Raw genomic sequence first — 20,641 nt, 5'->3', positions numbered from 1 at the left:
CAGGTCTGTCTGACTCCAGATCTGTTGCCTTTTGCTGCTATGCTACGTTGTCTCTCTGCTTTATTTTCTCAGGACCTGCCGTATTGCAGTCTGAAGAGACAGTCTTTTTGATATTACAATGAATATCAATAGCTCTTTTGTCTTTAAAAGTCTTTAGAGAAATTATCTAGGACAATATTCAGTTCATTTTATAATGAAGCCTTGGAGTTCATTAAGACCTTCCTCAGTCATAATAAATCTATGTATGCTCACCTAGAAAGATGTCCATATTAAATTACGTGAAGAAAACAAATTGCAGAGTAGTGTATATGGTATAATCCTATTATGTCTGGTTTAACATTGCACATGTACTGCACATATATGTGTATATAAATACATATGCATAGAGAATATCTGGAAAGACACACACCAGACTCTTTAAAATGGTTCACGCTGATGAGTGGGATTGGGGGCCAGGTGGCTAAACAGAGTATGGAGATGATTTATGTATCATTTAAATTTTTCATAACTAATGTACTATTTTAAAACCCTAATTTTTAAAAGAAAAAACAAAACTTTATAAACCCTTTACAAAAATTTTACTTTGTTTGTAACTAGAAATTATAATCAGAAAGTCATTATTACTGCTTTGAACTGTTCAAAGCTTTGTCAGTCATATTAAATGGGAAGACTTTTTTTCTGCTATCTTGTAAATATTTGTAAAGTACCAAACAGCCCAGCCCAGCACAGAATGAATTCTCCTCTCCACAAAACCAGAAGTACTAAAAACTAACCTTGATCCCGAATCAAAGTCATCTGTAGCTTGTGGAATATTATGAAATCATCAGGCTTTTACCTTGAATCACAAATTCCTCGCTCATTCACTACTTTTTTCCGTTGTGTATTTGTTCTCAAGTATTTTTTTCCTTCTCCCGAATCCTCTTCAGGACATCTTTGCATTCTGTCATGTTTTTTTGTTCTTTTTTTTTTTTTTTTTTTTTTTTTTTTGTAATAGCCTGTTTTTTCTAGGCATCTCATGGATTTTTTTTCTTTTAGGAATTAGTTCTATCGTTACCAGGAATTAGATATTTAGGAATCAGTTCTGTTGTTACCAGCTTTCACGTTGTTGTTTTTTAAATCCACTGGAAACTTGAGATTTTTAGGATTTACATTTTAAACTGTGTGTACTCCACCTCCTTTCTTTCTTCTCTGACAAGGAATATGTTTGTTTCTCCATTTTAAAAAGTATCTTCTGACAGGTGAACACGACTGAGAAGCCTCTAAGAAAGCCACCAACCAGGCTGAAAAAACTTAAGATCAAAAAAGAAGTAAAAGATTTCACAGTGAAGGACCTAGAGGAGAAGATGCAGGCGGTGGAGGAACGCAGGAAGGTACCTGAGTGTGTGTGGGGATGATGCTACCTGCTGAAATGAGCTCACGTCCAGCCTTTCCTATCAGCAGCTTTAAGACAAATTGCATGGATTTGTAGTAATTATTTTCATGATCTGTATGGGAACAGAGTCCCAGAAAGCAGTTTCCAGGCTCTTGGCCTCATGTAGAAAGGTGCTGGCTCGGGTAGTAGATGGCCGTCACCTGTGGCTAGTTGGTTGTCAGCTGTAACCAGTGAGCCATTGGTCACTAATATAACTGCCGTGGCTACGCTAGCAGAAAATGGGGGCTAGCAAGAAGATGGTGGCTGAGCTAGCAATAGCGGACTGCAGCTAGCACGGTGGATTGCAGCTAGCAAGTGGGGTTGGTTGGCAGAGAGAAGTGGACAGCGGGTTGCAGATCATGTGGCTCCTGCCTCCTGTGCCTCCAACCCAGCCCCCAGTGAGATTATAGTGGTGTGACTCCCCTATCTATGGCTCCGTGGGTGTTCCTTTTCGGCCTCACCATATCCTGCGTTCTTACGTGGGGAGTGGCACTAGAGACCCCGCCTGATACCCTGCATGACAATCTGTATGCTTCTTATGCTGTATGCTTAATTTTTTGTATGTATGCAGTGAAGGAATGAAGCAATTTCTTGAAGTTGGTTGAATTACAGTTTCATCTGTATGGCCTAAGGAAGTAATACCCAATTCTCAGAGCTGAGTAAAGGATGGAGTTTTCTTCATAAGAAAAAAGAAAACTTCAGTGGGCCTAGGGGTGAGAGGATGTGTGGGGGTGGAGGATGGGAGCTGGGGAGGAGGCCATGCAGACCACCAGACAGCTCCTGCTGCAGTTGCACACGTGGTCCCCCTAACCCTCTCCCAGTCATTCTGCCAGAACCAGCCTTCACAGCTTTGCTCTGTCTGACGCCTTTATTTCCACTGCTCGGCCTTTCAGAGCACAAGGACTAGACAGAAAGAAACTCCTTGAGGGTAAGGAGTGTGTCTGTCTTCTTCAACAGTGATTCCTCGTCTTAATGTTTGTTAAATGACTGAATAATGAAATAGAGAAGACATAAATGTAAATTACAGGCAGTATTAATGAAAACTTGGAGAACATTTTTGGGCTGTCTTTCATTCTGTAATACTGCTCTTCAGATTAAAGAAGAAGAAATAAGAAAAAGGCTAAGGAGTGACCGACTTTTACCCGCTGCCAATCATTCAGAGTCAGCTGAACTGAGTGGGGCTGAGGTTTCCTTTGCCAAAGGACTTAATCCTGTGAGTTCTGCTGTGTGTGAACTGTCTGACCTGCAGGGAGGAAAGCCATTGAAAAGGAAGAAGAGTAAAAGCGATGTGACCTCCAATGATAGAAACTACAGTTATGAAGGTATTGGGGTCGTGGAGTCAGACATGTCTTACAACCAAGCAGATGACATATTCTAGTAATTTATTTTATGTGAATTTCGTGAAAAGGCAGCCATTCCCCCAGTCATGACATTCTTAGTATGTCTCATGTTTTTCTTTGACTGCCTGACCTCATGGGCTGGAGGTTTGTGAGTAAATTAAATGATTAATAGCTATGCTAGCTTTTAAAAAAAGGAAGATTTAACTACCTTTGATATTATCAAGCTGGCATCCTCTTTCATTGTGGCTTCAAACATTGTAAAGATGTCTTTAATTTATGAGTACCTCCCAGCTTACATTAATGTGTTTGTGCCAAATGAAACCCTTCCTTTTTGCTCCTGCCGCTTGGCTATGTCCACCCTCTTAGTATCTTCTAAGGCAAATTGCATGGATCTGTATTATTTTAATGATCTGTATGCTTCATATGCTGTATATTTAGATTTTTTTAAAATTTTCTTTCTTTTGTGAAGAAGTAAAGCAATATCTTGAAGTTGGTTGAATTACAGTTTCATTCGGATAGCTTAAGGAAGCAATATCTAATTCTCAGAACTAAGTATGGTTTCCTTCATATAAAAGAAGAAAAACTTCAATTGAGTCTAGGGGTGGGAGGAGACCCAGAGAGGAGGATCGCGGAAAGGAGGCCCTGATGGGAGTGCCGTGCTTCCCTGAGGGCACCCCACACTAAAGAGTTTGGCGGCCCTCATCCTATTGGAATTATGCTTTGGTTCTTCCCTCTCCCTTACCACCCATACCAATCAGTCATCAGTTCTATGAATCTATACTCTGAAGATCTCCTGCATCCATTTCATACTTTTCCCGTCATTACATAGTCTAGATCACCCTACCATCATTCAACTGGGTTACTCCAGCAGTTTCCTTAATATTTATACAACAGTCCTCTGCTTAAAATCGTTTGTCAGCCCCTTGTATTGTCAAGATAAAGTCCAGACTCCTTTTTGTGACTGGTAAGGATCTCAGCTTTCACAAGTTACGCATACTGAACTTCCAGTTCCTTAAACTCAGCTCACTCTCCCTAGCCTCTGGGTCTTTGCACATGCTGTTCCTTCTGTCCCCTCTCCCCTACTTGCCATTTTAGTTGACTAATGCCTTCTTGTTGTTTATGTCTCCACTCAGAGCACTTCCTCCAAACATCCAGGTTTGTGCCCCTCTTTCATAGTTGCCCGTGGGCACCCTGGGCTACTCATCTTTGCACTTAACCACCCTGTGAAATTTCCTGATATGTTGTTATCTTTACCAAGAGATATTTCAGTTCTAACAGAGCAGGAAATGAGTCTGTCTTGTTTATGATGTGTTTTTTGTACCTTGGAAAGTGCATGGCACATAAGTGCTATGTAAAGCATTTCTTTAATGGATGAATCAATGTACCCATATATCTTCTGGAAGCGGGAGGACAGCCCCAAGAGATGGCTTGTTTGCCTGGCAACCAGTGGCTTGGGGGAGTGCCTATTTGATTTGAGGACCCTTCTGCACCTCCTGTTTGTACATTCCCTTTGGGTTGTTGCAAACGGATGACTCGGGTTCTTATAGCCTGTAGGACCAACTCCTGCAGCCAGTAAGGTAGGATGGTGGTGGTGGAGGAGGAGGGACTTCTTTCAGAACTCATTCCAGAACTAAAGCCTTTTAAGAACCAGAGTTGACTTCTAACAGTGTGACCTGGAAAGTCCTGTAGGCTCTCTGTGTCTCCATTACCTGGTATGTTAATTTGGGATACCCACCTTCATGGAGTTGTACCAAACCAAATAGTGTGTTTAAAAGTACTGTGAAAACTAGACCATGCCATAATGTGTATAGAATATGATTTATATAAAATCTCACGTGCGCGACATGATGTTTTTCATCAGTCCCGAGGTTTCACTGTGGAGATTATTTCACGGTGGTATGTGCTAATCTCATAAAATATTAGAGCAGGTCAAATGATTGTACTAGGACATTTAGGAAAAGATTTGGGTATCATTCAGATTTCTGCAAATAATAACATTCAAATGACCAAAAAATACATTAAATGCAAATTTATAATTATTGTAAATTAAATTCCTGAACTAGATAAATACCCAATTAATACTTTCTCTTGACATCTTGCCTATTTATTACTTATAGTGTCTTGATTGACATGTTTGTTGAGTTAAAATATAGATGTGAACAGTATCATTGACACCCTGGCTTGAAAACCTCTGTACGTGTAGAATTAAACATGCTAAGGAGTAACACACTCATAACGACAGCTGTGTGTTTTCTTAGTGAGACCCTCCACTTCAACAGGATGGCAAGAGAGACAGACATGTAGAACACCTGGATACTGGGAACTGCTGTAAAGCTCTAAGTATATTACTACTCACAAATCCATCTGAGGGTTGGGGACGAAGAGACAGAGGCTCAGAGATGCTAAGCACTTCCCACGGTCACAGAGCACTAGCATTAATGGGAGGAAGCCTGTGTCTGAACCAGCTCTGCCTCCAACGAGCTACCAACCCCAACCCCGCAACATTAAAAGAATCCCAAAAAACTTCAAATGTAAATGTGACTTTTTTCATGATCATCTTTCTTTCTTCCTTTCTTTTCTTTTCTTTTTTTGAGGATGATTTATATTGCATGTAATGGAAAAGACTGAGATTTCTAAACTATAGCCTCTGGGATCCTGCTGATTTTATGTGTTGAAATAACATAATTGGTTTTCTCATCCTTAAAACATAAAGTTTCAAACAACCACCAGGGTATTTCGACTAAAATAAAACCACAACCTTCAGGAAGTTGTGAGTGAGGAAGACAAGATTAGGTAAATACCTCTATAATCATTTTAATTGGAGACAACTGAAAATGCCTGTATGTATTTCCTTGTGAAAGATGGTCTTGCTATGTCGAATAGAAGATAATTTGATATCTAGTAAATCCTCCAGTTTTCTTTTTTGGGGGGAGTGGGATTGTTGGTGTACCTTATGGATAACTTATATTTACAATAATATTTCAAAGGTGTATTTAAAAAATATTTCACACATGTTAATATACACTGTAAGATGCTTATGTTAGCAAAAGTAGTTTTATAACCACAGGGACAAAAATAGAATTTATCAAAGAGTGTTGCTATAGTGACTACCGATAATTTATAGTCATTTATGCTAAAGTGACTACCAGTGCCTATTTCTGTTTGTTATTCCATTATCAGCAAATAGCTAGTATTTGAAGGAGTAATTATACAATAAATACTGCATTCTAAACATGTGTAATGCTACAGTGTGTTAGCAGATGGATGGCTTTAGCACCCATGTAACCCTGTATATGCCACCTCTTCTTCAGGACCATGGAATTTACGTCTCAGGAAGTCAATAAAGGGCATTATTTTAAAATAAATTGTGGGAGATGACAGTTATGGTCTGTCTGTGTCACTTGTATTTAAAAAATAATAACTGCCTCTTTTTAAATTACATAAGTAATATGTGATAGGGACTACTCAAAATTCATAAGAAACAAAAAACACCAGGAATTCAACATTTTTTCTCCTCCCACCAAAGTAACTGCTGGGAACATTTTGCCATGAGTACCTCAACACTTCTTTCTTGCGAAAATGGACTCATACCACACTAGCTGTTTTATAACTTGCTTTTTTCACTCAACAATATATCTTTCCATGTAAATAAATCTACTTCCACAGTACCATTCATAATGATATAACATTGTTTAGTTCTGCTATTATGTTTCTAGGGGGTTCTAATAGTTAGGGATGGCCGGAACACATGTTCCCATTTCTGTTTTCATAACCTTGACTAGTAAAAGAGCTTAAACATTCCCCCATTAAAGCAGAACAGTCTGAATCCCTTGGAGGGCAGAAGCTGCCACGCTCACTTTCCCAGCACACTGCTTCCTATTGTCTTTATTCCTGATCACTGGCCTTCTGTGAGTGAGGGAGCGAGAGGGCAAATGAATCCTGAAGGGCAGATGCAACCAGTTTTGCAAACCCACCTCCAGATTCTTCTGTTCAGGAAGTTGAATTCGTCTCATCACAGTTTCTATTCGTTACACTGAGATCTCAAGCATGCTTTGAAAGTCCACGTGATAAAGAAAAACAGAGTGACAGTTATGAGTATGTTGGAGTTGGTTTCTCATTGATCAGAAATAAAGGCTAACCACATTTGCAAAGTGTTATTGACAGAAAAGTGTTTGCAGTTGAGAGTCTGAAACATTTTCTCTTGTCATTTTGAAACAAGAAATTAAAAAACAAAACAAAAAAATCACAAGAAATTATAGTCAGAAAAATAAAATGATCTGATCAGCTGTTTTAATTCCTAGTAATTAATACATAAATTTCCTCTCTATGTTCTGCAATTCAATCCCTAAACAAAACACAATATATCATTTAAAAATGTATATGACAACAATTTATGCTTTTCCTGCTTAATTTAAAATAAACAGCAGGAGACAATGAGGAAAAACAGGGTTGCTAGATGGGCGGGAGGGGTGGGGGGTGGGGGGGAGGGTGAGGGGATTGGAGGGCAGTCGGTGACCACAGGATGGCCACGGGGTTTGAAAATTAATCTGGGGAACGTAATTTGGTGGTTACCAGAGCGTAAGGGGTTTGGGGGGTGGGGGATGAGGGTGAGGGGGATCAAATGTATGGTGATGGAAGGGGAGCTGACTCTGGGTGGTGAACACACAGTGTGATTTATGGATGATGTGATACAGAATTGCACACCTGAAATCTATGTAATTTTACTAACAATTGTCACCCCAATAAATTAAAAATAAATTAATTAAAATAAATAAATAAATAAACAGCAGGGATCATTAGTTAAATGGGAGAAAGAATGTACAAAGGATTGTCACTTAACTGAACTTCATCTACTAATTTGTGGGCTTGGTCTATATCAGTGGCCTATAAAGGAATAGACAAGATTATTTAAAAAATCTTTGATGATTCCACTCATAAAATATACAAATTTCATCCTTCTATTTAAGGAAACTAAAAGGGCTATTGTAGCTAATTCATCATGGATGTGATTTCTGTAAGAATTTTAAATGTGCCTTGGTATTACATGAAAATATTTTCAAATGAAATTATATGTAAATGTTTTATAAATAAAACATTTAAAATAAAATATTTAGGGTATATATACATTGTTTCTTAAGACTCCCTATCTACTTGACTATTTTTAATTAACGAATGACGTCCCAGACCTGATTGCATATATTGTATTTAAAGAAATTTTATAACATAATCTTCAATATATTGATGAAATATTTAAAACCTTTTTTTTTTTTTAAATTTAAAATCAGTTCTTTCTCACATGCCATTCAAAATTGCTGGAAATACTTTAAAAACACTTAAGGGGATTTGCAATTTTAAAAAAGTTGGAAGATGCTATTATTTATCTAACCAATCCCTGTTGTTGGAGGTTTTGTTTATTTTCAATTTATCAATATTATAAGTTACTGTAAATAATTCTATAGTCAACATACAAATGCTAATTTATCAAATGAGTCTTAAATTTGATTTCATAAATTCTATAAAGTGGAAAATTTCATTTTGGATCCTGTGTCTACCGTTGTGAGAATTTGACGGTGCAGGGAATTGCCATTTTTACAGAAATATTGTGACAATGAGTGACTGCTTGACGACTTGGAACCATTTGTTTAATTCTCCAAGGAGGGACTGCTTATTCCTTTGTCCTTCCAAACTTGTTGAAATCTGTGCAGCTTGAATGCTGAAAATCTGCAAACAAACAAGTACTCACCAGCTGCCACAGCTGTGGTGGAGGAATTCGTTTGGAGTTTAGTCCTCAGCCCAAGGTGAACAATTGCTGGCCTGCGAATCATTTACTAGAAAGACTAACATCTCCCATGTAACATATACTACAGCAAAGGAAAAACGTGATGTTTGTGGCAGATGGCCTGGGATATTGGCTTGGCTAAAGTATTACATTTCACTATAATATAAAGATTGTAGGATAAATATGGTCCAATCATTGGCAATTTCATGTCACTCAGCCTGCACTTTTATAAGATTAAGGAGCATTTCAGGGCCTGTACAGACAGCACATCCCCAGAAAAGTAAAGACAATGAAGAGAGGAGGGAAAGCCTGGGTTCTCGGTGGAGTCACCGGGACAGGGCTCCCTGGAACATCCCAACAACCAGCCAGCTTGAGCCCTCCCAGAAGTGGCTGCTGATTAACTCTTTCTCCCCTATATCCCACATGCCTGCATATAATCAGTGAACATTTTTCAGTATGTTTTTTTCTCCTTCACCTGGTCTTAAATTAAAAGTTTTAGAATAATTTTATTTTATTTTTTGAAAGATTTTTATTAAAAATATAGATAGCAGACAATCTTATATTAGTTTCAGGGGTACACGATAGTTATTCAACATCTATATACCTAAACAAGTGATCAGCATGGTAAGTCCAGCAACCATCTGACACTGGACCACGTTATCACAATATTGATTATATTTCCTATGCTATATATTACATCGCCAAGACTTATTTGTTTTATATCTGGAACTTCGAACCTCTTATTCCCCTTTATCTTCCCCTCCTTTTTGATTTGTCAGTTACAGTTGACATTCAATATTATTTTATATTAATTTCAGGCATATAGCATATGGTTAGACATTTATATAATTTAAGAAGTGATCCCCCTGACTGGTCTAGTACCCACCTGGCACTATACATAGTTATTACCATATTATTGACTATATTTCCTATGCTTTGCTTTACATCCCCATGACTGTTTTATAACCACCAATTTGTGCTTTGTAATCCCTTCACCTTTTTCACCCACCCCACTTAATCCCCCTCCCATCTGGCAACTATCAAAATATTATCTGTATCTATGATTCTGTTTCTGTTTTGTTTGTTTACTTTGTTCTTTAGATTCCACATATAAGTGAAATCACATTGCATCTGTCTTTCTCTGTCTGACATACTCCACTCCAGGTCCATTCCTGCTGCTACAGATGGCAAGAACCCATTCCCTTCCCTGGCAGAGCAATATTCCATTGTATATAGGTACCATCTCCTCTGTATCCACTCTTCCGTCAACAGAAACCGAGGCTGACCCCATATCTTGGCTATTGTAAACAATACTGTGTGAACATATGGATGCACATGTCCCCTCGAAGCAGCATTTGGGTTTCTTCGGATAAATACCCTGAAGTGGGATTACTGGGTCCTTCTTTGTCTCTTGTTATAGCCTTTGTTTTAAAGTCTATTTTGTCTGGTATAAGTATTGCTACTTCAGCTTTTTTTCCTTTTTCCATTTTCATGAAATAAATTTTTCCATCCCTTTTACTTTCCATCTCTGTGTGTCTTTCAATCTGAAGTGAGTCTCTTGTAGGCAGCATACGTAAGGGTCTTGTTTTCTTATCCATTCAGCCCTCCTATGCCTTTTGAGTGGAGCATTTAAACTACTTACATTGAAAGCAATTGTTGATAGATTTGTTTATAGATATGTAGCTATTGCCATTTTATTATTCATATTTTTAATTTTTTTCCCCTATCTTAAAGATGTCCCTTTAACATTCCTTGTAATACTGGTTTGGTGGTGATGAACTCCTTTAGCTTTTTCTTGTCTGGGAAGCTCTTTCAATTTTAAATGATAGCCTTGCTGGGTAGAGTACCCTTGGTTGTAGGTCTTTGTTTTTCACCACTTTGAATATTTTGAGGACAGCTACCACCACTACTAGGTCTGCGGTAGCTCCTCAAAAAGCCAGGACACTCCGAGGCCTATTGCCACCTGTCAGCTTCTGTAAGGTTCAGCCACTGATAAAGCCTCCTGTGGTATGCAAGTTGGCTGAGGCAGGGTCTCAGCAAGTCAGCAGAAGCAGCAGAGCTCACCAGGCCAATCAGATTCAGATTTGGCCTGAGGGGGAGGGCTCAACACAGGAAAGATGGTGTCCACCTGCCAGCTGCATGAGAGAAAGACGTCACTCAGGGCAAACGGGGACTGTCTCTCCAGTCCTCACCCAGAAGTTATACAGCCCAGTCTCTCCCCTTGTCTCTGATGCCCCCAGTTTCACCATCCCTCTGCCGGAGACCAGGGTGAGTGCCTGCATGGGCCCTTTAAGGGGATGTTTGGGTTTTCTGAAGCCTTCCATCCCACACAGACAATCAGAATCCCCACTGTTTTCTACAGCCAGAAGTTATGGGGGTTCCTCTTCTTGGCACCAGTACTCTGGGCTATGGAACCTGGTGGGGGGAGCTGGGGTCCCTTATTCCTTTGTGGGAAACCTCTGTGGCCAATAAATCTCCCAGTTTTCAACTGCCACACCTGGGTGTGGGACCAGCCTGTTTTGCATCTCCACCCCTCCAGTCTCAATGTGGCTTCTTTTTTATATTCTTAGTTATAAAACTTCTGGTCAGCTAGACTTCAGATGGTTCTCCAGGTTGGTTGTTCTATAATTTAGTTGTAATTTTGATGTGTTCATGGGATGAACATATTATGGTACAAATGTCTCCTTGTATTTCATACACCTGGATTGTGTCCATACCAATTCCTGAGCCAGCCACTGTCAAGGGAATGGTAGTTATCTTAGACCAAACAAATCCTCCCATGGAGTTGGGGATAAGATTGCTTTCCCTGAGGCAAGTTGGGAAGGTATGGATACTTGAATAAAATTGGATTCCATTCAAAAAAGAGAAGAGCATATGGATGCTGGATAGGCTAGCGACAATGTACTTGTAAATCACAGTCATGTGGTATTATTTTAATACGATGCTGGATTCATTTTGCTAATATCTTACTTTGAATTTTTCATATTGTTATGTGATTTTCTACAGTATGGTTATTTATTATAGGGAAGATACCTGGGAATATTCTACCACAAACCTAAAGTATGCAGTATATTTGCAAACCTAAAGTATGCAAATCCTACCTATCTGCTGGATTTGGATCTGATTGTCTTCTTATGTTGCTCCTGCCAACTCTTCATTACCAAGGGATTTGAACAATTTGCTTTCAACTTTGCTGAATTTGAGACAGCTACTTTGATGAGTGTTAGACTACCCTCTCAATTCTACCAATATCTAATTTATTCATGCTCTGGTTTTTGGTCAGTTCATTTTTAATACAAAATCATATTTTATTATATCTTTATTCTTTTTTAATTAAACATGTTATTTTCCAGTTATAAGCAATAATACAGAGAGATCTCATGGACCCTTTCTTTGTTTTCCTCAGGGGTAACATCTTGCAAAATTATAGTACAATACCACAACCAGGATATTGACACAGATGCAGTCAAAATATAGGATATTTCCATCACCACAAGGATCCTTCATGTTGCCTTTTAAAAATTATTTTTTATTTCTAATTGTGGTTAAAAAAACACGTAACATAAAATGTGCCATCTTAACATTTTTAATTGTACAGTTCTGTAACCTGTAATGTTAAGTATGTTCACATTGCTGTACAACTATCTTTAGTCTTGATTACTTCTTTGTACTTCAATCCTTGGTAAAATATTAACCATCTACTCTTTGCCTGACCCTGTACTAGGTACAGGTAGGGTGGACATGTCACAAGCAATGTTTAAGATGCGATACCTGATTACAGAAACCTGTAACCTATTGGGGGAGGGAAAATACATGTACACATGAAAAAATAACAAAATAAATAATGTATTCCCCAAAAGACAAATTATAGAATAATTAGATAATTATTCTGTCTCATTCCTGCTTCTTTCTCTGTTATCCCTTTATGTACCTATTTTTAGTCTTCCCCAGACTCGGCTTCCTTCTTATACACCCTTCTTTTATCTTTTTTCCCCTAGATATTTCAGAAACCAAGCTTTTTAAAATTGACTACCCCTTGTGAAATTCCAGTGATTATCTAATTAAGCATTGTACACTATGAACTTTTCTATTTTTTTCCACCCTCCATGAAATTTATGAAAATCACAGGAGTTTTCCTTATAGGCTTCATCCTTCTACAGTTATTGCCTTTGGTCTGTGTCCAGTAGGTGGCGCTACAGGATAGTTAACAGAGGTTAACATACGCCTCCAATTGTAGAATAAAAATCTGTTGGATTTTATAACATTTGAGTCTTTCTACTTGATTGCATAATAATAAAAAATTGGTTATGTCCTATCCCTTGAATATTTTAGCTTCTTGATCACTATTTCACTCTTCAACATTCCTCTTGTCTTAATTCTTGGTAATTTCAATATCCTTCCCACATCCTTACTTCTCAGTTCCTTGACTTCCTCATATCCAGATCTCTTCCCATTGGAGAACCCAGAACGCTTTTCTTCTGACTTCTCTTTTCTACCTACATACTCACCTTTGATAGTTTCATCAAGTCTGATGGCTTCAAATACCATCTTTATGCGAATAACTGCCAAATTTATACCTCCAGCGTAGATATCTTCCCTAAATCCAGGCTCCACTTGGATGTCTTATCGGCATCTCAACCTCTTCCAAGTAGAGAGCTCTCTGCTTCTCTCGAAGCCTTTCCCATCTCAATGAAAGGCAACTCCACCTCTCCGTGGCTCAGGTCCCAAACTGTGACATCATCCTTCACTTCTCTCTTTCACATTTTCTATCCAGTCCTTTAGCAGATGCTGTCAGCTCGTCCTTCGAAATACATACAAAGTCTGACCACTTCTCACCAACAGTGCACTGAAATTCTTGTCTAAGCCACAACAATTTCTCACCTGGATTATTGTCATAGCCTTCCAATTCAATCTCCCTGCTTCTGCCCTCTCTTCAGGCTGTTTAGAAGACAGCAGCCAGAGTGACCCTGTGAAAACATAAAAAGATATCCTGTCACTTTTCTAATCAACATTACAAAGACTTCTCGTCTCACATCAAGTAAAAGCCAAATAATTACAATGGCTTACCAGGTAATACATGACCAGCCCCCACCCCACCCTGTGTTCTCTTGGACCTCATCTCCTAATACACTCCCGTCACTTGCTCTGCTCCAGCCACACTAGTTCCTTGCTGTTCATCAGTCATGTCAGGTGTGTTCCCACCTCCGAGTCTTTGTGCTTTGTGTTACTTCTACCTAAGAGGCTTCTCCCCCAAATAGCTACACTGTCACTCTTCCACCTCCTCCAGAACAATGAGCTCTTTCCTGAACTCCTGGTTTAAAAGCATAGTCTCACCACTCCCATAATTCTCTAGCCTGATTCTAGCTTTATTCTTCTCCATAGTGATCGACACACACACACACACACACACACACACACACACACACACACACGAATGTACATATTTGGTTTATTGTCTGTCTTTCCCCAAGATCCATGCTGGAAGAGAATTGTGTCTGTTTTTTTCACTACTACGTCCCCAAGGCTAAAAGAATGCCTGGCATAGGAATGGCCCTCAATACAAACTTGTTAGATGAGTGAATAAATGAAAGATTTTTCTGCGTTAAATTAGTGGTTGAATCCCAGAATATTTCTCGGCCCACAAATACCACCAAACACTCATGATGTATAGTACTTTGCCCTTCTGAAGTAAAAACACGGGCAGATTTTTAAGTCCTTGGTCAAGAGGTTTTTTTGTTTTTTTTTTCCAGGCTTTTAATAATTTTTTTATTTTTAAATTACAGTTGACATACAATATTATTTTAGCTTCAGGTGTACAACATAGTAATTAGATATTGATATAACTTATGAAGTGATCACCGCAACATATCTAGTACCCATCTGACACTATACACAGTTATTACAATATTATTTACTGCATTCCCTATGCTATACTCTACATCTCCATAACCACGTCGTAATTACCAATTTGTACTTCTGAATACTTTGCCCTTTTTTACCCATCCCCCAAATCCCTGGTAACCATTAAAATGTTCTTTGTATCTATGAGTTTGTTTTTGTTTGTTCATTTATTTTGTTTTTTAGATTCCACATAGAAGTAAAATTGTAGAAGTATTTGTCTTTCTCTGTCAGACTTATTTTACTTAACATAATACCCTTTAGGTCCATTCATGTTGTGGCATATGGCAAGATTTCACTCTTTTTATGGCCGAGTAATATTCCATTGTATATAGTACCACTTCTTCTTTACCCATTCGTCTATTGATGGACACTTAGGTTGGTTTGATATCTTGACTGTTGTAAATAATGCTGCATTGAACATATGGATGCATATGTCTTTTCAAATTAGTGTTTCGGGTTTCTTTGGATAAATACCAGAAGTGAAATTACCGGGTCCTTCTTTGTCTCTTGTTATAGCTTTTGTTTTAAAGTCTATTTTGTCTGGTATAAATATTGCTATCCCAGCTTTGTTTGTTTGTTTGTTTCCATTTTCATGAACTATCTTTTCCCATCCCTTTACGATCTGAAGTGAATCTCTTGTAGACAGCATCTACATGGGATCATGTTCTCTTATCCATTCAGCCACCCTATGTCTTTTGATTGGAACATTTAATCCATTTACATTGAAAGTAATTGTTGATAGATATGTAGTTATTGCCATTTTATTCATATTTTTTGTTTATTTTTTCTTCTTTATTAAGGAAGTCCCTTTCGCGTTTCTTGTAATACTGGTTTGGATGAACTTTTTCTTGTCTGGGAAGCTCTTTTTTCTCTTTTTCAATTCCAAGTCTAGCCAATATTTTAGGAACCTGAGAATGGATGACTGTAATTTATTTTTTTGAACCACACTAAATTTCTCCTGAGGTCACTTAAGTGTCTGTAAGCCTTAAGATACTTGCATTAATCTTAATTTTAAAAGAAGACTTTGTGTCTCCATCTTCCAATTACAGCACGTCTTATATTTCAAATGTAAAGGGTATTATTAAGTCATTTCTCTCACTTTTTGTCAGGTAAAATAATTACAGTTTATTTGCTCAGAAGAGTGAGACCACACCCAAACTCTCTTTTGTACCAATCAGATTTAAAATGCTAATGCTTTTTGGGAGAGGGTGGAGAAAGGTATGGAAAAAGTGGCCTAAGGAAATTCTTTTTAGAAATCTGCATATTTTTTAATGTCAAGCCCTGAAAACAGTTTCCACATCCAACTAACTAATATGCCCAACCCCCATCTAAAGAGTGATTCTGTCTTTTCACTTTCAATACTTTTATACTTTAAGGAAAAAGTCAACCAACTCTTTGCTTATATTGCTTGCCCTTGACTATCTAGTCTTTCATGCAACAAGTGTTAATTTAGCATGATTTTGCGTTGGACACTGTGCTAGTTCTTAAGGATAGAAAGAATTCAGGGATAAAGAGAATAAAATTTAGCATAATTTATAACAGCTTGTGATGCATTAGAGAGATAGGCAAACAGATCATCAAAATGCAATGCATTTTAAGCTGGAGGACAGAGGAGAGGAGAGAGAAACTCTATTTCTGAAAGGTTCTGTGGTGGTTTCAGGGAGAAAGTGACATTTTAAAGCAAAACCTTAACTAGTGAGTGGGAGTCCACCCAAATATAGAAATAGGAGAAAAAGACTCGGGGTGAGAATTGTCTATGTAAAAACTGAAAGTGTGAAAGAACATAGTGTGATGGTAGAACAGGGAAATGTTTGGTGTGTCTGAACCAGACACAAAGTGGAGGGAAAAGCTAGAAAAGCTGACATGCCTGTGTACCCTGCTCAGTGGTTGGTCCCTGCTTTATCCTGTAAATATGGAAGGGTTTTACCCAATGGACGAATGCACCAATCTGTTTTAGGACAATCACTCTAGTACAGTGCTTCTTGAAGTGTGGCCCCGGAGTAGCAGCTGTAGCCTCATCTGGAAACCTGATAGAACTCCAAATTCTGACTTCAGAATCAGAAATTCTGGTCCTGGGAATCTGTGTTGTATCCAGGTATCCTGCTGATCTTTAATGGTAAACGGAAGTTGGAGAACCTCTGTTCTAGTAACAGCATGGAAGATAAAGTAGGGTAAAGACAGACTGAAGCTCTGTAGGTTGTTCCAAATAGCTCATCCCTGAAAAAAAAAAAAAAAGCCAAGAGCGTGAGTTTGTGCTGGACAGGATACATTAGAGAGACCTTTCTGAAACTTCATGCTTGGCAGGAGATAAGCAAAGGATATCTGGAGCACCAGTTCTGAAATCTATCTGGGTGGTTTTTAAAACATAACTTCCGGGTCTCATTCTCAACTTATCAAACAGAATCAGCATCCTTTTTTGGGCTCCTCTTCTTCAGCTGTTCTTATGTCTTCTTTGAATTTTGTGGTTTTTGTTCATGGAATTTTCTCTCTTGCTAAGGTTGTTCAACTACTTGCACTTTTGGAGGATTTCTGGTAAATACCACCTGCCTTCTTTATAGCGTAAAAGAGCCTTACAGCATTAGAGCTAAAAGGAGCTGTCACTACCCAGAGACCCATGGCTCTCAATTCTGGCCACTCATTAAATCCCCTCGAGAGTATATCTTGTTTTTGTTTGGGTTCTGTTTGTTTGTTTGTTTTTTGAGCTCAAGCTCAACTATAAGCAAACTAAATGAGAATTTTTAGGAGTGAAATATTTTAAAAAATGCTCCCTAGATGATTCTAACGTGCAACTAGCACTAAGAACTGCAAAGTAATTCCTCACCTTCATTTTAGTGAGAAGTTGTCAGAAAAAGAATGATCCTAGGGTCCAGAAGGGGCATATCATGTAACCTGAGTCAGTAAGGGCATAGTCTAGTGTATTAAAATGCTTGAGAGCTGGAGCGGGGTAAATACTGAGGAAAAGTCATTATATTTAATGATGAAAACAATACTGTGGGACTTCTGGGCACAGGTGGCGAAACAAAGTCAATTATTAGAATCTCTCCCCAATAACTAAAGCAACAAATATTGAAAACAACCAAAAGCCAAAAGGAAACAGTAAAAGCTTATCAAGCATAATTAAACAAGAAAAAAGGAACAACTTTATGTAATATGTTTTAAAAAAGAGGCAACAAGGGAGGGTACAAATGATTCTGGTACAATCTGGTGTGACTTCTGACTACTTTTTCCTCCCCAGAAGCACTGCTGAGGAAAGAAGATGAATAAGTCAACAAAATCTTGAACCTTCTCATTAATGCCTTCCAGTTTGCGGGGAAGTGGATCAAAGGCATGGATTGGCATCCCCGGGAAAAATTGTAGAAAAATCTTCCAGATTAGAAATCATTTTGTCCCTTGGGGTCCTTGACAGATGATAAAAAGATCATAAAGCTTCCCACCCTCCAAGACATCGTGTTGACTTGGGCAATGAGCCAAATCTCATGGGAATTGGGTATATCCCTTGCTGGGTGGACTGGGCCTTGTTACATTGGATAGAATCTCAAAAACACTTTCAGAACTCATGGCCTCTGGGCTCAGATGTCAGCCCCCGCTGACCTCTACCTTCACCCTCTTCATACCACCAGTTACAGAAAATTGAACTAAAAGCAATACCTAGCCTTAAACGTGGAAAGGCACAGTGAACTGGTTTCGAAATAAGATGGGGAACATGTCAAACAGAATCCATTATACCATGTAAGAGCAATTAGACATTTGAGCAGCACTGTCTATTTAGAGCATGAATAATTTCTGTCTGCTCTCCATGTGTTCTATGGCTATAAACTAAACTAAAAAGTGAAAAGAAGAGAGTATACAAAAGATGAGCAAAGCACCCAGTCTGGAAAAAAAGATAAACCAAAAAATTGAAGTAGATTTCCCATGAGTGCATCCTACTATAGAAGACTTTATTAAAAAAAAAAAAAAATTCAAGAGGATTCTAATATTGTTCAAGGAAAAAGTTTTAGAAGAGGGGTGAGATAGATACCAGATCCCAAAAAGTAAAGGACTGAGTATGGGGTAGGTAGGGCTTTATTATGATAATGGGTAAAAAGAGGAAAATCATAAGTGTGAGGTTTTATCTGAGAAAATAAAGGAAATTCTGATTATTTTTCTTATTTTTCTTATTATGAGATGGAATCACTAAGTATATCTGTAGGCTAAAGACAACAATAAAAAATACAGAGACTTGTCAGTCTTAAAAAAAGAGATTGCGACACATGCTGCAATGTGTATGAACCTTGAAGAGATCATGCTAAGTGACATAAGCCAGTCACAAAAAAGAAAAATGCGGTATGATTCCATTTATATGAGTTATCCAAAATAGTCAAACTCGTAGAAACTGAAAGTAGAAGGGTAGTTGCCAGGAGCTGGGGTGGAAGATGAGATGGGGAGTTGTTCAACGGGTACAGGACTTCAGTTTTGCAAAATGAAAAAGTTAGAGATCTGTTGCACAACAGGGTGAATATACTTAATACTACTGTACACTTAAAATGGTTAAGATGGTAAATTTTATGCTATGTGTTTTTTATGGCAATTATTAATTAATAAATAATTAAATAAATAAATAGTCGTTAGGTCCAAATTGGCATTTTTTTATCATCTCGCTCTGAGGGTTACTGCTCATCTGGTTAAAATGATTTCCATCCTCTCTGATGGAAAGAAATTCTAATTCAACAAAGAGTAGATAACAGCCAAAAAATGAGGAAAGACTGAAATTTAGTGGCATCATTTGAGCCCCTGGGTCAAGTTATACTAGAAACAATAAACCTTCGGAGTTTTCAGTTAGAAGAGACAACAAAACTCCTTTTTTTCCTTAAAAAAAAAAGGAATCCTATTAGATCCAGTCTGACTTTAATTATATCCTTCAGACCACAATGTAGAAAATAACTTGGACTAAATCATATTTTAAATAACATGTTCATAACTTTTCATAATAAGTTAATAATAGATTACAAGTACTCTACCACAACTTAATCTTTATTTAGCTCGTCTTAATTAATTGGTTGTGGATTGGCTGTTGCACATTTTCTGTACAATCTAAGAGTGCTGGTTCGTTAGCAGAAAAATGAATTGTGGCCTCCACGTTGAGCAACAGCTTTGCTTTCTCATGCAAAACTGTTTCAAGTTGACTCCAAAGCTCCAATATCCATATAAGTTCTGGAATTCTCACAGATGGGTTTGCGAGATAATTCTTATTCATTTTGTAGCAATTCCCCTTCTGTGCACCCACTTTCCTATTTGTTTATTTTTATGATAGCGTTGCTCAAGCTGGCCATTCTGGTCTGCCTGTATTGAACCAGGCACCCAAACTGCTTTTTAAGGTGGTCAGCAAGCCTCTTTAATTTTAAAATATCTGGACATTTCAATTTGGGGGGGCAGGGATCTCAGGAATACATCACCTAAAAAATGAATGGAATGGGTTTCTTATTTCTCCTCTGTGCAATGCAAAGAGAAAACTTTCATTGGATTTAATTGCCTCTCCTTTCATTGATCTGACTCTTATAAGGAGGTGCAAGATAGTTAAAAACAAAAAGAGTTTCTGTACTCATAGTAACGTCTGATGAAAATGACTCATAGGCCAATCAACAGAAAGCAAATGTGTCAGAATAACAGTCCTCTAGAAGAGGAATGTTTTGGAATTGAACATGACCTAGGTGACTTTTTTATTTTTTATTTTTATTTTTTTTATTTATTGGGGTGACAATTGTTAGTACAATTACATAGATTTCAGGTGTACAATTCTGCATTACATCATCTATAAATCCCATTGTGTGTTCACCACCCAGAGTCAGTTCTCCTTCCATCACCATATATTTGATCCCCCTTACCCTCATCTCCCACTCCCCACCCCCCTTACCTTCTGGTACCCACTAAATTATTGTCTGTGTCTATGAGTTTTTGTTTCTCATTTGTCTTGTTCTTTTGTTATTTTTGGTTTATATACCACATATCAGTGAAATCATATGGTTCTCTGCTTTTACCGTCTGACTTATTTTGCTTAGCATTATACTCTCAAGATCCATCCATGTTGTCACAAATGTTCCTATATCATCTTTTCTTACCGCCGAATAGTATGCCGTTGTGTATATATACCACAACTTCTTTATCCATTCATCTATCGAAGGACATTTTGGTTGTTTCCATGTCTTGGCCACCGTAAACGAAGCTACAATGAAC

General features: G+C 38.0%; 1 protein-coding gene across 3 annotated transcripts in view; it reads left to right on the top strand.

Annotated features, from left to right (window-relative positions):
• The window catches only part of STMND1 (stathmin domain containing 1), a 39,000-nt gene extending 21,054 nt beyond the window's left edge, over positions 1-17,946 (top strand). For 2 of the 3 annotated variants that reach the window (XM_033113389.1, XM_033113391.1), the window contains exons 4-5: positions 1,239-1,370; positions 2,505-5,345. In XM_033113389.1, the coding sequence (XP_032969280.1) occupies positions 1,239-1,370; positions 2,505-2,789 (417 nt within the window). In that variant the 3' untranslated portion in view covers positions 2,790-5,345. Of the gene's footprint in view, positions 1-1,238; positions 1,371-2,504; positions 5,346-17,666 lie in introns of those variants that run through there. The other variant, XM_033113390.1, reaches the window with a different exon arrangement.
• Positions 17,947-20,641: the final 2,695 nt, after the last annotated feature.

This window comes from Rhinolophus ferrumequinum, chromosome 9 (genome assembly GCF_004115265.2).
Source record: "Rhinolophus ferrumequinum isolate MPI-CBG mRhiFer1 chromosome 9, mRhiFer1_v1.p, whole genome shotgun sequence".
NCBI lineage: Eukaryota > Metazoa > Chordata > Mammalia > Chiroptera > Rhinolophidae > Rhinolophus > Rhinolophus ferrumequinum.
The sequence above is the reverse complement of the archived record's forward strand: the minus strand, read 5'-3'. Positions and strand labels throughout refer to the sequence as shown.